Genomic DNA, 17,654 nt, shown 5'->3' on the forward strand with positions numbered 1-17,654 from the left:
CCATCAACCGATCAGGACTATAGGTAAGCAAAATACTCCTATGTCCTGTCCCCTTGTCTCCATACTGTATGAGTGTCTCTCGTTAGGTACGGGCAACACAGAACCCTTTTCACCAGAAGAAAATTGTCTTCTGCTTCAAATCTAGATGCATGCGCTGGCGCGGCCTCGCAGAATCGGTTCCCTTGACTCCCCCCACAGGCGCTACTCCCCAGTCATCTTTTCCGCATCGACGGGAGCTGACCTCTTTCACATAGCCTGTGGTTGAAGCCCTTGTTTTTTGCTCGCAATTTCATGCTATAACTTCCTTAGGGATATTTTTTTCCTTTTTTTCCATCTAGCTAATTTCTTGAGAGTCATAAGTACTCTGTCCTCCGGTGCCATGCTCCTCCCCGGCACATGGCGACTGCGGCGGGATTGAGCAGGTGTTCAGCCTGCAAGGGATCCTGCCCGATGTGGCATCCACACGTGCTGTGCCTCTGGTGCCTTGGCAGGGACCACGGCTGGGATGGCTGCTTGGCGTGAAATGTACTCACCCCACGCGCGCTGAAGAACCGCTTGGCCAGGTGGAGGAATCTGTTCAAGATCATCACCAGAGCGCATCAAAGAGTACGTCAGGAGGAAGACAAGGCCAAAGGTAGGTGCCCTGTTCTCCACTGCACCCCGCAAGGTGCAGTGGAGAACAGGGTAACTACCCTCCTTCCCTGGGAAGCGCCCAAGCGGTATGGGCCTTCCAGGCCCTACTACCAGCCAAAGGACTGAGGCTCTATGAGTTACCGTCCATTCAGCTGAGGGGGTCCAAGTAGTGTCCCGGTCCCACTGCTGAGGGGGCCGCAAGGCTCTTGTACCGGGGATCTCCCCAAGGGCTTAGCTCTGATACCGAGTGCAAGCCTGAGGGGGCACCTAAATGCAGTACCACGCGCACTACCGCTGACATGGTGTGATGCTGGAAATGCATTGAAGGGACAGGGCCTCCCTGTCCTTGTCCTGTAGTCCTGTTTCATTTATGTTCTGTATTTTTTTCTGCCCAGGAGTCAATGTGGGACTCATGGCAGTGCAGCTCTTCCTATTTTTGGTTTGGTGTACAGACCCATGGGAAACCCTTATGGCGCCCATGGGTGGGGGTACAATCCTGTGCCCCTAGTGTATGTTTTTGGGCACCTGTGTGTCGCCCACAGAGCAGGGTATGGGCTGGTGGCAGCTCCATGCTGAATTTGACAGGTGCTCTGAGTAGCCTCCATTTTGAGATACCCAGGCCCTACCATTGGGATCAGTTGATTCCTGATAGGAAACAAGATGGCATTGCCTGTTACATTGTTTTGCCAAAGGCCTGGGAATCCCGACTCTGTTCCTTCCCCCTGACTGGCTGTTGGGTAGAAGTTCCATATATGTTATTGTAGTGAAGTCCAGGCCAGACTGGTTGGAGCCTTCCCAGTGACTGTATGTTGTGGGTACACCCTGCCGGGCCGGCAACACCACCTGCAAGGGAAGAAAGGAAAAGAGCAAACATCAAAAGTGGAACAGACAGCAATACAAGACAATGAACCTTACAATACAACAAAAACAGACGAGGAAAGACAAAGGCAAACAGGAACACTTACTTGAAGTATAGTGGCTCAGTCGCAGCAGGACTGAACTACCACATTCAAGGGACCAGTGAAGGAACTCGGTCCAGATCATACAAACACCCCTCCCAGAAGGCCAGAAGCAGCAAGACGGCGTGTTCGCCAAAACAAATCAACAGGTGAGCTTTCCAGGGACAGCACATCCCACGGGTACCACAGTTTGGGAGAAGCGGTCTGGATGGGGATCAGGTGCACAAGCTGGCATACCCACGCCCACTATTCTCCACGCAGGAGCAGTCCCGTGCAGCATCACCTATTACCACCAGTCACCACATAAGAGCAGAGGGCGAAGTCGGACCCGAGCGACCTCACCCCCGAGAGGGCTGCAACCATGCCCCAAAGCCTCCTCAGACACTCAGTGAGTGTAACACTAGGGTAAGCGTAGAGGCTCTCCAGAGTGCTTGTGAAGCCAGGGAGTTAGATTTTGAGGATAAGTCTAGGGCTGAGCTGATAGCTGCCCTGGTGGACTACCAGACTGATTGTGAAGCTCTTGAAGGGGAGGATGTAACCATTGAGGCCCCTGCCCCTGGGGTTGCCATTGAATCTGTTTCTGGGAATGCCACCATTCCTGCTGCCTCTGTTCCGACCTCCAGCAATGTTTCTTCAGGGAATGCCTTGGAACTTGAGTTATTAAGGATGAAATTGGCCTTTGAATACCGCAAGTTGGAAATAGAAACTGAGCTTAAGAAAGAGGAGTTGGCACAGCAAGTGGAGCTCAAGAATAGGGATCTTGAACTCAAAGATAACGACCTTGAACTTAAAAACAGGGACACTGAGGGCCTCATTACACGGACGGCCGTAAGGGTTTACCGGTACCGGTATTTTACCGGTACCGGTAAACCCTTACCGCCTTACTATGAGGTCTCTTTGCGGGTTGGAGAATTTAACGCCTGCTTTTTGCAGGTGTTAAAAACCAACCCGCAAAGGGACCAGGGAGCTAACTACGGCACCGCAATTTGCGGTGCCATAATTAGCACCTTCCCCATTCCCATTATGCCCTATGGGGCAAAAATGGGAATGGGGAAGGGCAATGGGGGAAGGGGGAATTACTGCCCACCAACCTTGGAATAGGGCGGTAATTCCCCTTTCCACCAAGGCGGTGCCGGTATTTTACCGGCATGGACCAAGGTGCTAATAGCACCTTGGTCCACCGCCGTCCGTGTAATGAGGCCCTGAATGTCAGGAAATCCAGCTAGAGAAGGCTAGAGTGGAGACTTCAGCTAAACCTGTTGAGAGTGTCAGGTCCCCAGCCACCAAGTTTATGAAAGGTTTGATTGGTGTGTATGTGGAGGGTTCTGATATCCTCCAGTGGATTGAAGCGTTTGAAATGGCGTGTGCAATTCATGATGTTGATAGGAGAGATTGGGCTAAGTGTTTGTTAAGCAGAGTGCCTCAGACTGGATATGACTGGATATGACTGTATTCTGAAACGGAGTGTGGAGGAAAGGGGTCAGTATGTGTGCATGAAGTCTGATTTGATTGCCAAGTTTGGCAAGACATCTACCCAATACCTTGAAAGGTTCAGGGATTTCAGGAAAAGAGAGAATGTGTCTTGGGTTGACTGGGTGAGTGCTGCACATATGAACATGATGGGGTGGATTGATGGATACAAGGTGAACAATTTTGTTGAATTGTCCCCCCTTTTATTTTGTTGAGCATTTGTCTGAAGCCTGTTCACCAGAGCTGCGTCAGTATCTTGCTGACCAGAACATTCTGGATCCCTTTAAACTGGCCAGGCTGGCTGACAGTGGGTCTCCCACTGGGTATCCCCTAAGGACTCCAGTGGGAAGGACAAGGACAAAGAAAAGGGGACCTCTCTGAAAGCTGAGGAGTCCCAAAAGCAATCACAGTTGGGTAAACCAAAACCTTCCTCTCCTAAGACCCAAAGATCTAGTGGGTATAAGTCTGATGTGGGTGGGAATAAGGGTATTGATCCACCTGCTGCAAAGCAGGCTCCCAGTGGTTCCAGTACTGTACCCCGCACTTCTGGCACTTGTTGGGAAAGTGGGGCTCTGGATTACAAGAAGGGTGACCCCAAGTGCAAAGGTAAGGCACTTGGAATCTAGACTGTCAGCCTGACCTACCTTTACCCCATGTCTGAGGTGGAGACCACTGTCCTTCCCTCCTCTACCGGGATCACATTCGGTGCTCCTGCATAGATTTCCCTAGTGTCCCTTTTGGCCTGGGACCAGTACGCAGAAGTACTGGCGATAATCCCACAGAACACCTGTAGGTTTTTGAGGCGTGTCCTCTTGAATGGCCAGCCTTCTACTGGCTTGAGACACTGGGGCAAGCATGACAGTGGCAGAAAGGACCCTGCTCAAGCCAGAAGACTATGCAGGTGCTCCTCTGAGAGCTACCAGGTTAGCTGGTGGGTCTCCCAAATTATCGCATGTAGCCTTAGTCACACTCATGAATGGAGACAAGACAGCAAAGCTTCCTGTCCTGGTTCAGGACAATGTCCCTGCATTCTGTTTGGAAATTATCTAGTGGAGTTGGGGTTGATCTCTAATGGTCTCCCCACGACTGCTCCTGCAGTCACTAGGTCACAGGTAACACAGGGTCTGGCTGTGAGTCAGGTACCCAAGCCAAAGGCGAGGCCTAAGGCGAGAAGACGGAAGAAAAAGAAGGCCAACTCTGTGGAGGGGGCTCCTTCTCTTCCTGTTGTTCCTACAGCACCCCTTGGGATCCATGCTCCGGATGGGCTGGGTCCAGTGGAAAACCCATACTCAACTCCTGAGGGAGAAGAGGCAGAAGACCCTCCTGCGGGAGAGGTGCTCAACCCGGAGACCACCCTGCCCTTCAATGCCTGTTGGCTGAAGGGGGACCCTCCCGGGTGGACTTCTGTAAGGGTCAGAGAGAGTGCCACTCTCACGAGGGTCTGAGGAAACAGGCTCTGTCCCAGGCACAAGGAGAAGTGCCTAGGACATTTCGGATCTATTGGGAGGGTGAGCTCCTTATTAGTGAGCCCACTACGCCTGAACCTGGTGCCCTCAAGAGTTTGCTGGTACCCCAGGTTGACAGGCCCTTCCTTCTGAAGTTGGCGCATGAGGTGCCCTTAGCTGGTCATCTTGGTATCAAGAAGACTAAGCAGAGGCTCTCTGCCCATTTCTATTGGCCTCGGATGGGAGTAGAAGTGGAGTCACACTGCAGGACCTGCCCAACTTGTCAGTTGTCTGGCAAGACTGGAGGCAGTGCCATTGCCCCACTGCAGCCGTTGCTAGTGGTTGGCACACCGTTTGAGAGGGTGGGCATCGACCTTGTCAGTCCCCTTGACCCTCCCACTTCAGGTGGACATTGGTTCATCCTGGTCTTGGTTGATCATGCCACTAGGTACCCTGATGCTATACCCCTTCAGACTGTTACTGCCAAGGTGGTTGCCAGGGCTCTCCTGGGCATTTTCACCCGTGTTGGATTCCATAAGGAGGTTGTCTCTGACAGAGGATCAACTTCATGTCTAGTTACATGAAAACCATGTGGAAAGAGTGTGGGGTAACCTACAAGTTACAAGGAATGGCTCCTCCCTAACACCTATGTCCAAACACCCTCCACTCCTCACCTAACCTGAGACTGGGTGATCTGCCCCCTCCTTGTTTTCTCCCCTAGTCATGTGTAGATACCTTTCTGCAAATTGCACACCATCCCCGTTGTTTCCTCCCGCTCCCTTGTATTTCTGCTTCCCTCACCATATCTTTCCCCCATGACTTGTAAAGGGCTATGATGCTTCCTGAAGCTAGCTCTACACAAAATAAATACCCTCATAACAATAATAATAATAATAATAATAATAATAATAATAATAATAATAATAATGCACAATTTCGGAGTATTGTCTAAAACAAAAGTGATAAAGATAGATTAGTTTTAGAAAGGTTATATTATTTTGCAGCATTCTTGACAACTGCATAGGAAGGCAAAAGAGACGCACGTTTTAACCATTGTGATATAACGTGGCAAGGAAATAACTAGATGCAGATCACTGATGAGCTCCCCATTATTTGATGTGGTTCTGCTCAAAACATAGGGGTTGTTGCTTCAAAAATTACTACCATTCCATGTGAAACCCTGCCCACCTTGTATCTTAGGCTGAACATTTGCTGTTTGATGTTGCAATTTGTAAGGTATTTTGCTGTGGTATTTGGACACATTAAAGCAGGCATTGCTTTTGCTAGTGTGGTTCGTTCCTGGGTCAAAAGATCAAAACGTAGTAGTTGCTGAATGTTAAATGTATCTCTTATTTCTAGTTCTGGTGTTCAAAAATGAGATGAGGGGAGCTGACCTTTCTGTTTTTGGTCCCCTATGTTTTTCTTACCAGTTATGGCGATTACAACTTTGGGGAAGATGCAAACTACGGCAAACAGGGGAATCTCAAAAACACCAACAGCTGAGATAGAGCGCAGCCTCTGCGGAAGCATTCATTCGCCTATCGCAAAGGTAACAAACAGCCAGGCCTGCAGTGCCTAAGAATGGCAGTGTTATTTCCTTTCAGGATATTTTTTGTTATAATTAGGGAAAGTGTCAATGTCTGCTTAAAGAGTATTTTCCACTCTGCACCATAGGTACAGTTTGATTGGTTGAGTTGTATTTGCTTATGGTTTGTTTGTTATTTGTACAGCGCCCACAACATATTGAATTACGTCTTGGTGCTGTTAAGCAAGGTCAAGTTGGCAGGTATCCTTAAAGTGTTTAAAGTGGAACAGTCTAAGGTGAAGAAAGAGAGAAGTCAACTGAAGTGCTGCAGACATAGTGACAAAGGGAGGATAACTAGTAAGCCATTTTGCAAAGTAATGATTTCTTGCACTCCTGAAAAGCATTAGTTAATCGATAACCCTTCTATGACGGCGCCAGGCATTCCAAAGGTGAGGCCCAAAACTGGAGAAGCATCGATCTCCTTTGCTCTTGCAGGGAGATGGTTGAACTGAGAGATGGTTGGTATTATAAGATCGAATGCATCATAATGGCTGGTAACAGTATTTGTTTGTTCTGGAGATGGCGAGGAGCCAGACATCCATTAGTCTTAAAAGTGAGGGAAAGTGACTTGAACTTGAATCTGGCCACCACCTGATGTCAACGTAGACATTTCAGATGGGTAGGGATTGGGTGTGTTTTCTTTTTTTTAAACCAAAGATCAGCTGGCATGTTGCCTTTTGGACCTGTTGAAGACAGTACATTTGGTAAGCAGGAAAGTCTGTGTAGATCATTGCAGTAATCAAATCTTGAGTTAACAAGCCCTCTGACTACTATGGAGCATTTATCCTGTCAGATGTTGTGGAGAATATTTTATAGTAGCCTCATCTGATAGTGATGTTTACCACAGTACTAGTTTGGCAGTTCAGACTCATGTCTGCATGTCACAAAACACAACGTTTTTGAACCATGGGTTTCAAGGTGACTGGAGAACCAGAAGAATTGGGAGGTGGGATAGTGAGTGTCTTATTTTCTTGAGGAGATGGGTTGTCTCAATTGATGCTTCTCCAGGATTCTCCTTCGAGCAGTCCTTTCTAGATGGCAGAGAACTGGCCCCTTTCTCCTGGGATACCCACATAAATCTCTGGCAACCACATCAGAGTAGGAAAAAGAGATGGTCTGATATTAGCAGGTCAATTAGTGGTCCTATTTAGATGTTAAATGGCAGTAGTGAGAGTGGAGACCTATGAGGTACTACTCAAGTCAAGCTGCTAGGCAGAGAGATGGTCACTGAGTCTCACACTCTGTTTTCTGTCCCCTTGATGGGGGGAAAACTAGTTGATTACGTGGTTATAGACCCTTGTAATTGATTCAAGTCTCAGCATCAAGTTTGAGTAGCCAACGGTGTCGAAACCTGCAGATAGATAGTGTAGGATCAGCATGGACAGGCTGCTTGAATCAGCCAGATGCAATGAAATTATCGTCCCACACATAAAATCTGGTTCTGTGCAATTCCCGACTGATGAAGGAGCCATTTTCTTCAACTAGTTTCTGGAGCTGAGCATAGACCATTATAGACCCTAGAATTTTGTTTAAACATGGAAAGCCAGCAGTAGGTGTCTAGGGAATATTTCAAAGTGTTTGGAATAAATCATGACGAGACAATGCTGATAATGAATAAAGCAAACTGGGCTGGCCAGTATACCATCATGGGTAGCCGCAATGAAGAAGGGACCTCAAGAGCCCCCTACGGTCCACGCAGATGTGAACAGCTTGTATGTAAAGACCTCTGTGACCTTTAGAAAGTCAAATGTACTGATAGACAAAATGTTATTTAAAATTTTGAGAAACAGTGCCAAAAGGTAGCCTGGATCAAAGGGATGATGCAGTGGTCTTATTGATGGTCCAATACATTTTCAAATGCAGAATGAAATGTGGTTGTTGCAGAGATCTTGGGACTGCAGGATTATAAAGGAAGAGCATGCAAGCGAGATTAAGTTTAATCGCTGACAGCAGTAACCGGTGATACTGAGCATGCAGGAAAGATGAAAGTGAATTACTGAGGGAGATATATTATTTAATGATATTGTCAGTAAATCCAACAGTCAGTGCCTGGCTAGTCCCCTCAGTGAATGTAGCAATGGAGTAAACCTCAAGGGATCTAGAATGGCAAACAGCAGTAGCTGATTTGCCTAAAGCCAGATGATGTATGTTATTAGCAGAGGAGAAGATTAAGAAATGTCACCTCTGTAATAGTTTGTTCCCAAAAAACAGCTAATAAAATCAACTTCTTGTAGAGGTCTTTTGAATGTGTGGATGCCCTCTGTTGGAACTGCACTTCACCTTATCAATGTACTTCTTTTTATAGCATGTCTCTTTGGTGATTTCAGCTTGTGGCAATGCAATTAAGACAGCACTAGTATAGAATTGCATTGTGAACTACAAGGAGGCAAGTTAAATATGTGGTTTATCAAAGCTTGATTGAAAAAAGATGGTGTTCATGTTTGAAGGAAGAACAAAAAACAGATTGTGGTCTTCCTTCAAACGTGAACATTGTCTCTTTTTTAATCATATAACTATGCCATCGTTTTTTAAGCTGATCTGTCATTTTATTTAATAAACCCTCATTGTGTTTAATAAACAGCAAGAGCGTATATCTCCAAGCTTAACTATTTTATTTGGGGGCTCTGTGTAAAACTACAAGTTAAGTGGATTTTGACATTATTATGCACCCCACATTGTGAATATTAATCACTTAAATAGCAAAGTATGAAACCTTTTAAATGTACACATTTCACTGTTGAACATTGCCATGTCATCAAAACCTCTTGCCATGTTTATTTATATATATATTTCTGAGGCTTGTGCAATCTGCTTAGATCACATGCGATGCATAGGCCGACATCTAGTGGAAGCTACAGAGTATTACAATTGTTTTAGAAACTCGAAAAGGGACTTTGGCAGGGCGTGCCAGTAATACTATCCTTAGTGTGACGTCTACTGTACCCATGGTGCTTCACGCGTCGACGTCCCCGAGTTTGTTTCTTTCCGCCATCATTGTCGGACGCTGAAAGCAAAGTTCCTTCTGGCTATCACCATTTTATTAATAATAATTAGCTCTAGTTACTCTCACTGTCCTTTCTTAGCCATTCCCCTACAATACCTTTGGCGACGGCTTTGAGGACTACCTTCGTCGACTGCAGAACTCGCCTTGCCAAACTTTCCAGATGGCCTTGGAAGGCCGCTCCGGGCCTCGTCCCTCAAAGTGGGGAGATTCGGGGGGTGGTTCATATCTTAGTTACCCTAAGAGAATGCATATTTCCCCTCCTACCCACTTTATTCGCCAAGCTGCCTTCCCCAAACAAAATTGAGAATACACCATTTAAACTTTGTCCATCTTGCAATCGAAAAATTCCTTGGAAAGATTTGCACTGGGTGTGCCACCTTTATATTCCAAGGGACCATAACAAAGGGCCTCTGCAAATCTTGCAAGCTCTTCAAGCCCAAGACTTTAAAGGACTGTAAAACGAAGCGCTGGGCCCACCACGCCATGCAGGCCGAGGCCGCCAAGGATGTTGAGGGTGCCTCCAGTGATGGCAGCATCAGCATCTTTAGTGATGACAACAGTGAACAGGATCATCAGATACCCGCGTGCAAGTCCCCGACCCCATCAGGCAGGCCGGTGGCTATGCTACGGGGATGACACCCGGCGACACTAGCACAGACAAGCATACCCACACTAAACACAAAACCCTCGGCCACAAGTTGACTTCACTGCCGACCGGAAGGCCACACACGGCGTCAAGGGGGAGGTCCGACAGTTCCCTGTCCTCTGGGCAATCGCAGAGGTCTCGCGACAGGCCCCCGAAATCGAGAGAAAAGTCTGGTTTGGACGTCTTGCCCAAAACTACCAAGGCCATGCACACCGACAACCAAAAGATGCGGCGACGGCCCATATGTATGCCGAGAAACGACAGTCGAAAGACACGTCAAAGGCCCCTATGAAATCCCCTCAGAGCTCGAAAAAATGTCAGAACTCACCAAAAAACATGTCCTGGACACACTTTTAAAGGGTCGGACTCGAAACACAACAAGTCGAAAGTTCACAAGTCCTCTAGACAAAAGGAGAGTTTGACACAGGGGGAGGGACCCATTTCAGGGGCGAGGAGGCACAAGAGACACACTGCACCTGAGCCAGCTGTTGTCCCATCACCTGTTGTCCCAAGTTCTTCTCAGTGGTCTGCAGAAGAAATAGATAGGGCCATGAGACGCATGTCCTCACTGGTAATTTCTTTGACAGCCACCCAGAGGTTTTAGAAAATCTCCAGGGCATGCCACCAGCTAGTGGGGCTGCACTTGCACAACCCCCCGCCAAAAGAGCCTGTACAGACACCCTACAAGCAGCCACCCCTCAGCAGGATCCAGGACAGCTTTCATACTATGACTCCACTCAAAGCTTCCAGGACACTGGAGCATACATGGACACTGAGGAGCAAGGGGACATGGAAGAAGTAGACTAGTTTTAGGACAACGCCGATGAAGACGTCTACATCATGCAGTCTCCGGATCATTCAGATCCACCAGTGGCAGACACACCGGTCGACAACCAAATCCAATATAATGATATGCTCCTAAAGGCAGCTGAACATTTCCAAATAGAAACACAGGAAACCCAAACAGACAAAGACTTGGTCGAAAAGATCTTGGGAGACAAAAAATCAGAAACCCAATTTATTCCAATACTCCAGTCTGTACAGAGGAGAATCCAACCTTCTCCAGCACAGGGTCTGGCATGGATTCACATGCTCATGAATATTCCCTGTCGTCAGGCTGGGAAACCTCAGTAAAGAAAAGAAAAAATCAGTTTCGTTTCTGAACTGTCTTTCTCCTAATAACCAATCACAGGTCTCTGGGTCATACTGCCCCCAGCCAATGACTGCCCTCTACCTAAGCCCCTCCTCTGGCAGCTATCTTCATATTTTTACTGCACGTTCAAGTGTTGGGAGTCTTCGTGCTATAGCTCTCGAGCTTTTACTGCATATTATGTTTTTTCAGAGAATTTTCTGTATTTATTTCGGTCAATTGAGCATCAAGCTCCACTGATTCATCATCCCACTAACGGGGACCCATTTTCGGAAGCTTCTATGCCCCTCAAGGGCGATTTTTCATCAAACTTAACTTCTTGGAGGATTCCAGAAGATTCTTGAGGCCTACCCCGCGTGGACATGGCTGAAGATAAGTGAGACTCGACGCCTCTGTTCAGGATCTACCCAGCATGTGGACTACGGAACGTTTTCCTGGAAGATGGGCACTCTTGTTGCCTTTACTGCCTACACTCAGACAAATCGCACATGGAGGAGGCCTGTGCGTTCTGCAAGGACATGTCCGCCCGTACCATGAAGGACAATCGCAAGCGAGTGGCTGGAGACAAAGAACCCGGCGGCAGGTGAGCCCCGGCAACATTCTTCTCCCAAGAGGAAATCTGAGCGGTCTTCTAAGACCTTTGAGGGTGCTCTGGCGATGGGGGCCCAGCAGAAGGCTAAGCACTGCGAGTCCGCAGGCACCGGGAGCACCGTTAGTACGGGCTCTGCGGCAGCCAGGCTGGACGCAGCATCGCCGACGCTGTCAACCACGAGCCAACGCTCCAGCTCGGCAAAGAAAAGGAAGTTGGAGCAACCGGGTAAGCTTCGGGAGAAGGCCCGATCGACTCAGACAGAGAAAGCCAAGGGGGAGCGCGGCACTGACCCCCCCCATCCCACGGTGATGGCCCCAGACGTGCCTAAGGTCGTGAAGGCCCAGGCTCACCAGGCGAAGGCGTCTATTTAGGGAGTGGTGGTGTCCCTGGTGAAGGCCGCGGATGCGGGTTCCCAGGAGGCATCAACCAAGGCGAGAGTTTCCCTGCCCGCCCGGAGGGAATCGTCATTCATGCCCATTGAGAAGACTCCCGTGAAGATGCCGATCATCTACCCGAGACCGAGGGGGGTGGGGGACGCAGTGGTCCAGCTAAATTCAGAGCTCTCTTCCGAAGAGGAGCTTTCAGGACTGAAGGCAGTACTGGACAAAAAGTTTGCGGAGGCCAGTTCCTACAGGAAGGACCCCGATGAGGCGGATGGGGAGAGCCACGAGGGAACAGATGAGGAACGGCAAGGTGGGGAGGAACCAGACCCCACACCGCTCCCGACACTCCCGCCGCTACCACCGACGGACAGATCGGAGGACATCCTACAAGCTCTGCACATCCTGTGCACGGAGATATGGACAAAGCTGCCCACGCCGACGGGTGATCCAGCGCCTGGATCGTCGGATGATCCACCAACTAAGAGGAGACGAGTCCATCCTCCTCCACCGTACCACCCTCTCCTCCATCCCCTCTGCTGAGGGACGAGATGGAGCCGGATACGGCGACAACGGGTACGGACGACAACGACGGAACAGATCTCCTGTCGCCGGTACCCAGGGCATCTCCCCCGATGAGATTGGATCCTTCCACGCTATGATCTCTAGGGCCTCTGAGCTGTTTCAGCTCAACCCTGAGGAAAAGAAGGAGGGTTTCCTTTATCAACGACGAGAGGCCAAGAGGAAGACCGTCCTCTTGGTCCTGCTGTTGGACGACATTTGGGACGAAGGGCTGGCCCTCCTGAAGAACCCATCCTCGACCCCAGCGAAGAGAGACCGGTACAAGAAGAAATACCGGGTTCCAGACTCTGCACCGATGTGCCTCAGGGCGCAGCCGTCCCCAGACTCAGTGGTCTCAGTGGCGGCCAGGAAGAAATCTGCAGGGTCGGCGGCGTTCACTTCCCCACCGGACGGCGAGGGAAAGAAGCTAGACGCCATGGGACGACGGGTCATCTCGTCGGTGGCGATGACCATTTAGGCGGCCAACGCTCTCGCCATCGTGGCCCGCTACGACAGGGAGCTCTTGTTTTAAATCGCCCCTCTCCTGGACTTCCTTCCAGACGACAAGAGGGCGGAGGCCCTTGAAGTCCTGCAAGAAGGCAAGGTTGCTTTGGACCATGCCATCGCGGTGGCCACGGACATCGCCGACACCGGGTTCCACCAGATGAGCAACAGCGTTCGCCTTCGCCGGCGTGGTTGGCTCAGGGCCACCAACTTCCGTCAGGACGTCCAGGCGAGGGTATTGGGCATGCCCTTCGACGGGTGTTAGGGAGAATTCTCATTTATGGCTAATTTCCCTCACCTAGTGAGTCCCTCAGCAGCTTTGCTGGATTTCAGGGGTTTTTTTTTCCACCTGGTAAGAGTGTGAACCCTTTTCCCCACTCTTAGATGTGTTTTGCCATGTGTATTTCTACTGTTTGTGTGATCTTGGGCTCTGGAGCTACACCACTCCATGAGCCCCACTTTTGTGTGTGTTACACAGCACCTTCTGTGCAGTGACACAGGGTTGTCTTTGAGACTTCCCTCTGACTCCATTTTTCTGGGGCTGACTACTGTCCCCCAGAAACAGGTAAAGTTGCCATTTACTTTATGTAGTCATTTAAAACTACAGACCCAGTACACCCCATCTTACATGGAGTATTGGAAAGGGTTCATTCCTATCCCTTTTTGTCTGTACCTCTCTGAGCTTTATTTTGCTCTCTTAACACTAAGACTTGGCTAGTGGCAGTGGTATCTACCCTAACTTTTCTACCGCAATTATACTATATAAACGTGGTAGTGTTGTAGGCGATTATATTAGCCTCGAACTTAAACCCGCTTGACCAAATACTTTTTATTTCGGCTCCGGTTGGGTTTTATCGCCATTTCTTTTTGTTAAAGTCCTTCTTGTGTTTTACTTTGCGCGGCAAACCAGGTTTGCCTCCTTTGTTCGCCGACCTTTGGCGGGCTTCTGTCCAGAAGCCCTCCTTTGGCGTCAGGGTGTCTAAGTGGGCTGAATGTGAGGGAAGGGTGTAGTCACCCCCTGCACAGGGTATCCTTGGAAACCCAAGTCACACTTTGTCTTAATTGGCTGAGGTGGTTGTCCGGCCCGGATAACCCCCCTGCTGAGTGATTGACAGGCAGGCTGTGTGAATGGAGGATTTTGGCATAAAAGGCAGGACTCTTGAGCTGGAAGTCAGAGTCGCCACTGGAACTGCAACGAACCGAAGAGAAGCGGAGAAGAAGACGGCTGCTGCACCTCCCGAGTCCCGGTGAAGCCCTGCTGCAGTCCTGAGCTATCTACCCTTCAACGACAAGAGAAGATCCAGTCCGGAGTCGTCTTCCCTTGAGCCTGGTGGGATCAACCAGCTCACCTTCCACAGGTAGAGGATCCTCTTCTTGGCGAAATCGCTGCACACAGCTGTAGTGGTCCGGATAGCCATCTGAAGAGCTTCTCCTGTTTTAAAGGAGTGCACCTTTTATTCACTGTTGCTTTTGCTGCTGCTGGCTTCATTCCTGGGTAGTGCAGATCGCTCCAGGCGTCCTCCTTCTTGTCCCCACGACTGGAGCTTCAGGAACCGTGAGTCTGCAGGAACTACCAGGAACAACTGCCGTGGCACCAGCTCTTCTTCATACGAATAAGGTACTGTGTATGACTTTGAGGAACTAGGGTGAACCCTTTTCTCCTCACCAAAGCCTTGTCCTTATCTTCCTTCCCTCTTATAACTATTGCTTCCCCTTTGACAATATCTAAGTACTCCTGGCAATCTTGAATCGTGAACTGTTCTAACCTTGTGATCCTCGACAACAGGACCCCTGTCCCATTGACACTGGTGCAGGCCTATTGACTTTCATCTACGTTTTAGGAAGTGTCTCTTGATTCTATCTGCCTTGACAAAAGCATTGCTTATGATTTTTATCCCCAACTCTCTTGTGTTAATTCATGTGCTAAGTGTGTTTGACTACGGTAACATTTCTGTTTGCGGATACGCGTCTCTTTCGTAAGGCCGAACTGTCATTACTATCAAAAAGTGATCGCGTAATAACCCCCGGTAACGTCTTTGTTTTACAACACCAGTCTGTCAAATCCAAAGGTACTGCACAAGGGGAATTGGCTGTGCGTAGTGTATTTGAAGTGTGGTTTTAATTTAATAGAAGTGAAGTGTTTTGTCAACAGATGGTCTAAAAATAAATGTACTTTTACTTTTTAACCAGAAACCTTGAGTCAGTGTTTGCTTGAGTCACAGTAATTGTAGTACTTTGTGTAATCTCTACTACTGCTCATTTGCTCTTGATATAAGTCTGGCTGCTCCGCTACTGCTACCACTCTAACTGTGTAGTACAGGCTTGTACCAACGTTGAAATTGTACTACCACCTGTAGTCTTAATCTTGTGTAGTGGTCCCTAAGGGCACTGCCCAGGATCTTGCCTAATAACGGGGACAACTTGCAAGACGGTGCACGAGTCACTGCAGGCCATCAGGGCAGACTCAGAGACGTCCTGTGCCTTGGGCACACTCCAGCAATGACGGCCATCCTTTCGGTCCTCCAGAGGCAAGTCCCAGGGTGCCTCCAAAGGATTCGGTGGCGGGTCTTCTTTGTACCGTCAAGGGGCCCGTTCTTCGTCCCACAGCAAGGCCAGAGGAAATCGTCATCGTTGCCAAGGACCCAAGGTGGTACAGCCTCAGCGAAGCAGGACTGATCGGCCGTGACGTCAGGCCCCCAAACGAGCATCCCGGTGGGAGGCCGGCTGGCGAACTTCGTCGGCGTGTGGAAGTCCATCTCCACCAACCATTGGTTGCTGGATGCCCTGGCCCACGGACACACCCTGGAGTTCCAAAGGAAGTGTCCACGTTTTCCACCTGTGGCCAGGAAAGAAAACCATGTTCCACAACTGCTTCTAGAGGTACGAGCGATGCTGAAAAAAGGCGTGATAGAGCTCGTCCCAAAGAAACTGTGGGGCTCCGGAGTATACTCGCGGTACTTCCTCTTCCGAAAGAAGACTGGCGGTTGGCGACCCATGCTAGACCCCCGCCGCCTCAACAAATACATCAAATCCCAGAAGTTCCAGATGGTCACCCTTCAGCACGTGCTGGGACAGCTGGAGGAAGGAGGTTTCCTGTCGTTCTTGGACTTGGAGGATGCGTATTTCCACATCCCCATACACAAGGGGCATCGAAAGTTTCTGTGCTTCGTGGTCCAAGGGCAGCACTATCAATTCAAGACCCTTCCCTTCGGTTTGAAGTCAGCCCCAAGGGTCTTTACCAAGTGCCTGGCACCGGTGGCGGCACGGCTGCGCCTGCAGGGGGTCCACATCTACCCCTATCTGGACGATAGGCTCATCTGAGCAAAGTTAAGAGAAATCGCCATCGAACACACAGCGAGAACCGGCCGCCTGCTCACGGAACTGGGGTTCTTGATAAACTATGCAAAGTCCTGCTTGGTGCCTGTTAGGCAGAAACCTGTGCAGTTCCCCTAGGGACCACTGCAAAAAGTTCAAGACCACAGAAGTAAGCAGTAAACCCAATTGGTAGCAGTCTGCACCACCCAGATTTACCTGGTAGCTGTGGCTGAGCAGTCAGACTTCTCTCAAGAAGAGTTAGGCAGTATATAGAGTATACACAATAGGGCTAAAAATACAGTAGCACAAGCAAACACTGACCAGAGCTTTGGTATAAAAGTATATAATTATTTATTTAAAAACACACTTGTAAAAATACACTGGCACAAATATGTCAAGCAAGTTCAAACACAGTCACTATAAGTATATACACCTCCCTAGTTAATTATTCGACAAGTCTAGGTTAAGACACCACTTATTTAGCAAAACAGAGGTGAGCGCGTAACTGTAGATGGCACTCCAATAATTTGTTTAAAAAGGGAGAGAAAAGGCAGAATAGGAAAATAACACAGTACCAACACTTTTAAGAAACCACAGCATGTCAAGAAAGGCAGAGTCTACTGTATAGCAAAAAGTTCATAGGCCAGGCCCACTCTTGGAGAGAGCAAGGCGGAATGTGCCCAAGATCACACAGTGGAAATGCACTCAAAGTCTTTGCAGAAAAGTCAAAAGAGGTTGGATCAGTTCAGAAAGGTAAAGTTAGCAGGTCCGAAGTCACCCCAGGATAGAGAGTCAAGGATTTACGGGACACCTTGGACAATCTGTTGCAAGGGAGACCAGGCGGGACACAGTACCTGAAATGGTGAGAAAGCTCTGGCGGGGGCAGTTGTTCCTGGCAGCGGGTGCAGGTCGGGGCTCCGTCCAGGGGAAGAGATGATCTCGACGTGGAGGAAAGCTGGAGGTCGTTGCACTTCCAGGGAAGAAACCAGCCGCAGAGTTTCCCGGTTAAAAGGTATGACCCTTTTTTTTTCGCGGTAGTGGTGAAGCGTGGCTATCCGGCCGCCGGGCTGCTTGGCATGGGCGATTCGACCACGAGACGATCCAGGAAGGCGAAAAAGGCGAACTGGTTGATCTCACCAGCTCAAAGGGAAGACGACTCTCCTGGAAGAAGATCTCCTCTGTCGTCGGGGAAGTGGTGAGTTCGTACAGCAGGGCTCCACCGCTGGTGTCGTCATTGTAGATGGCTCAGCTTCTCTCCTCTTCGGATTCTTTAGGTCCTGTGGCAACTTCTTAGTTGCAGTCCCCAAAGCCCTGCTTTTATGCATAAAAACCCCCATTCAACAGCCTAGCTGTCACTCAAACATGCTAAGTGGTGAGCCGGGCGGCTCACCACTGGGCCAATCACACAAG

At 49.2% G+C, this 17,654-nt stretch overlaps 1 protein-coding gene across 7 annotated transcripts in view; it reads left to right on the plus strand.

Moving 5' to 3' along the window:
* Window positions 1–17,654, plus strand: part of USP54 (ubiquitin specific peptidase 54) — a 2,840,272-nt gene that overhangs the window by 2,479,151 nt on the left and 343,467 nt on the right. For all 7 annotated transcript variants that reach the window (XM_069610693.1, XM_069610692.1, XM_069610695.1 and 4 more), the window contains one exon: window positions 5,938–6,056. In XM_069610693.1, the coding sequence (XP_069466794.1) occupies window positions 5,938–6,056 (119 nt within the window). The remainder of the gene's footprint in view (window positions 1–5,937; window positions 6,057–17,654) is intronic.

The sequence above is a fragment of the Ambystoma mexicanum genome, chromosome 8, assembly GCF_040938575.1.
Source record: "Ambystoma mexicanum isolate Mex_15411 chromosome 8, UKY_AmexF1_1, whole genome shotgun sequence".
Lineage (NCBI taxonomy): Eukaryota > Metazoa > Chordata > Amphibia > Caudata > Ambystomatidae > Ambystoma > Ambystoma mexicanum.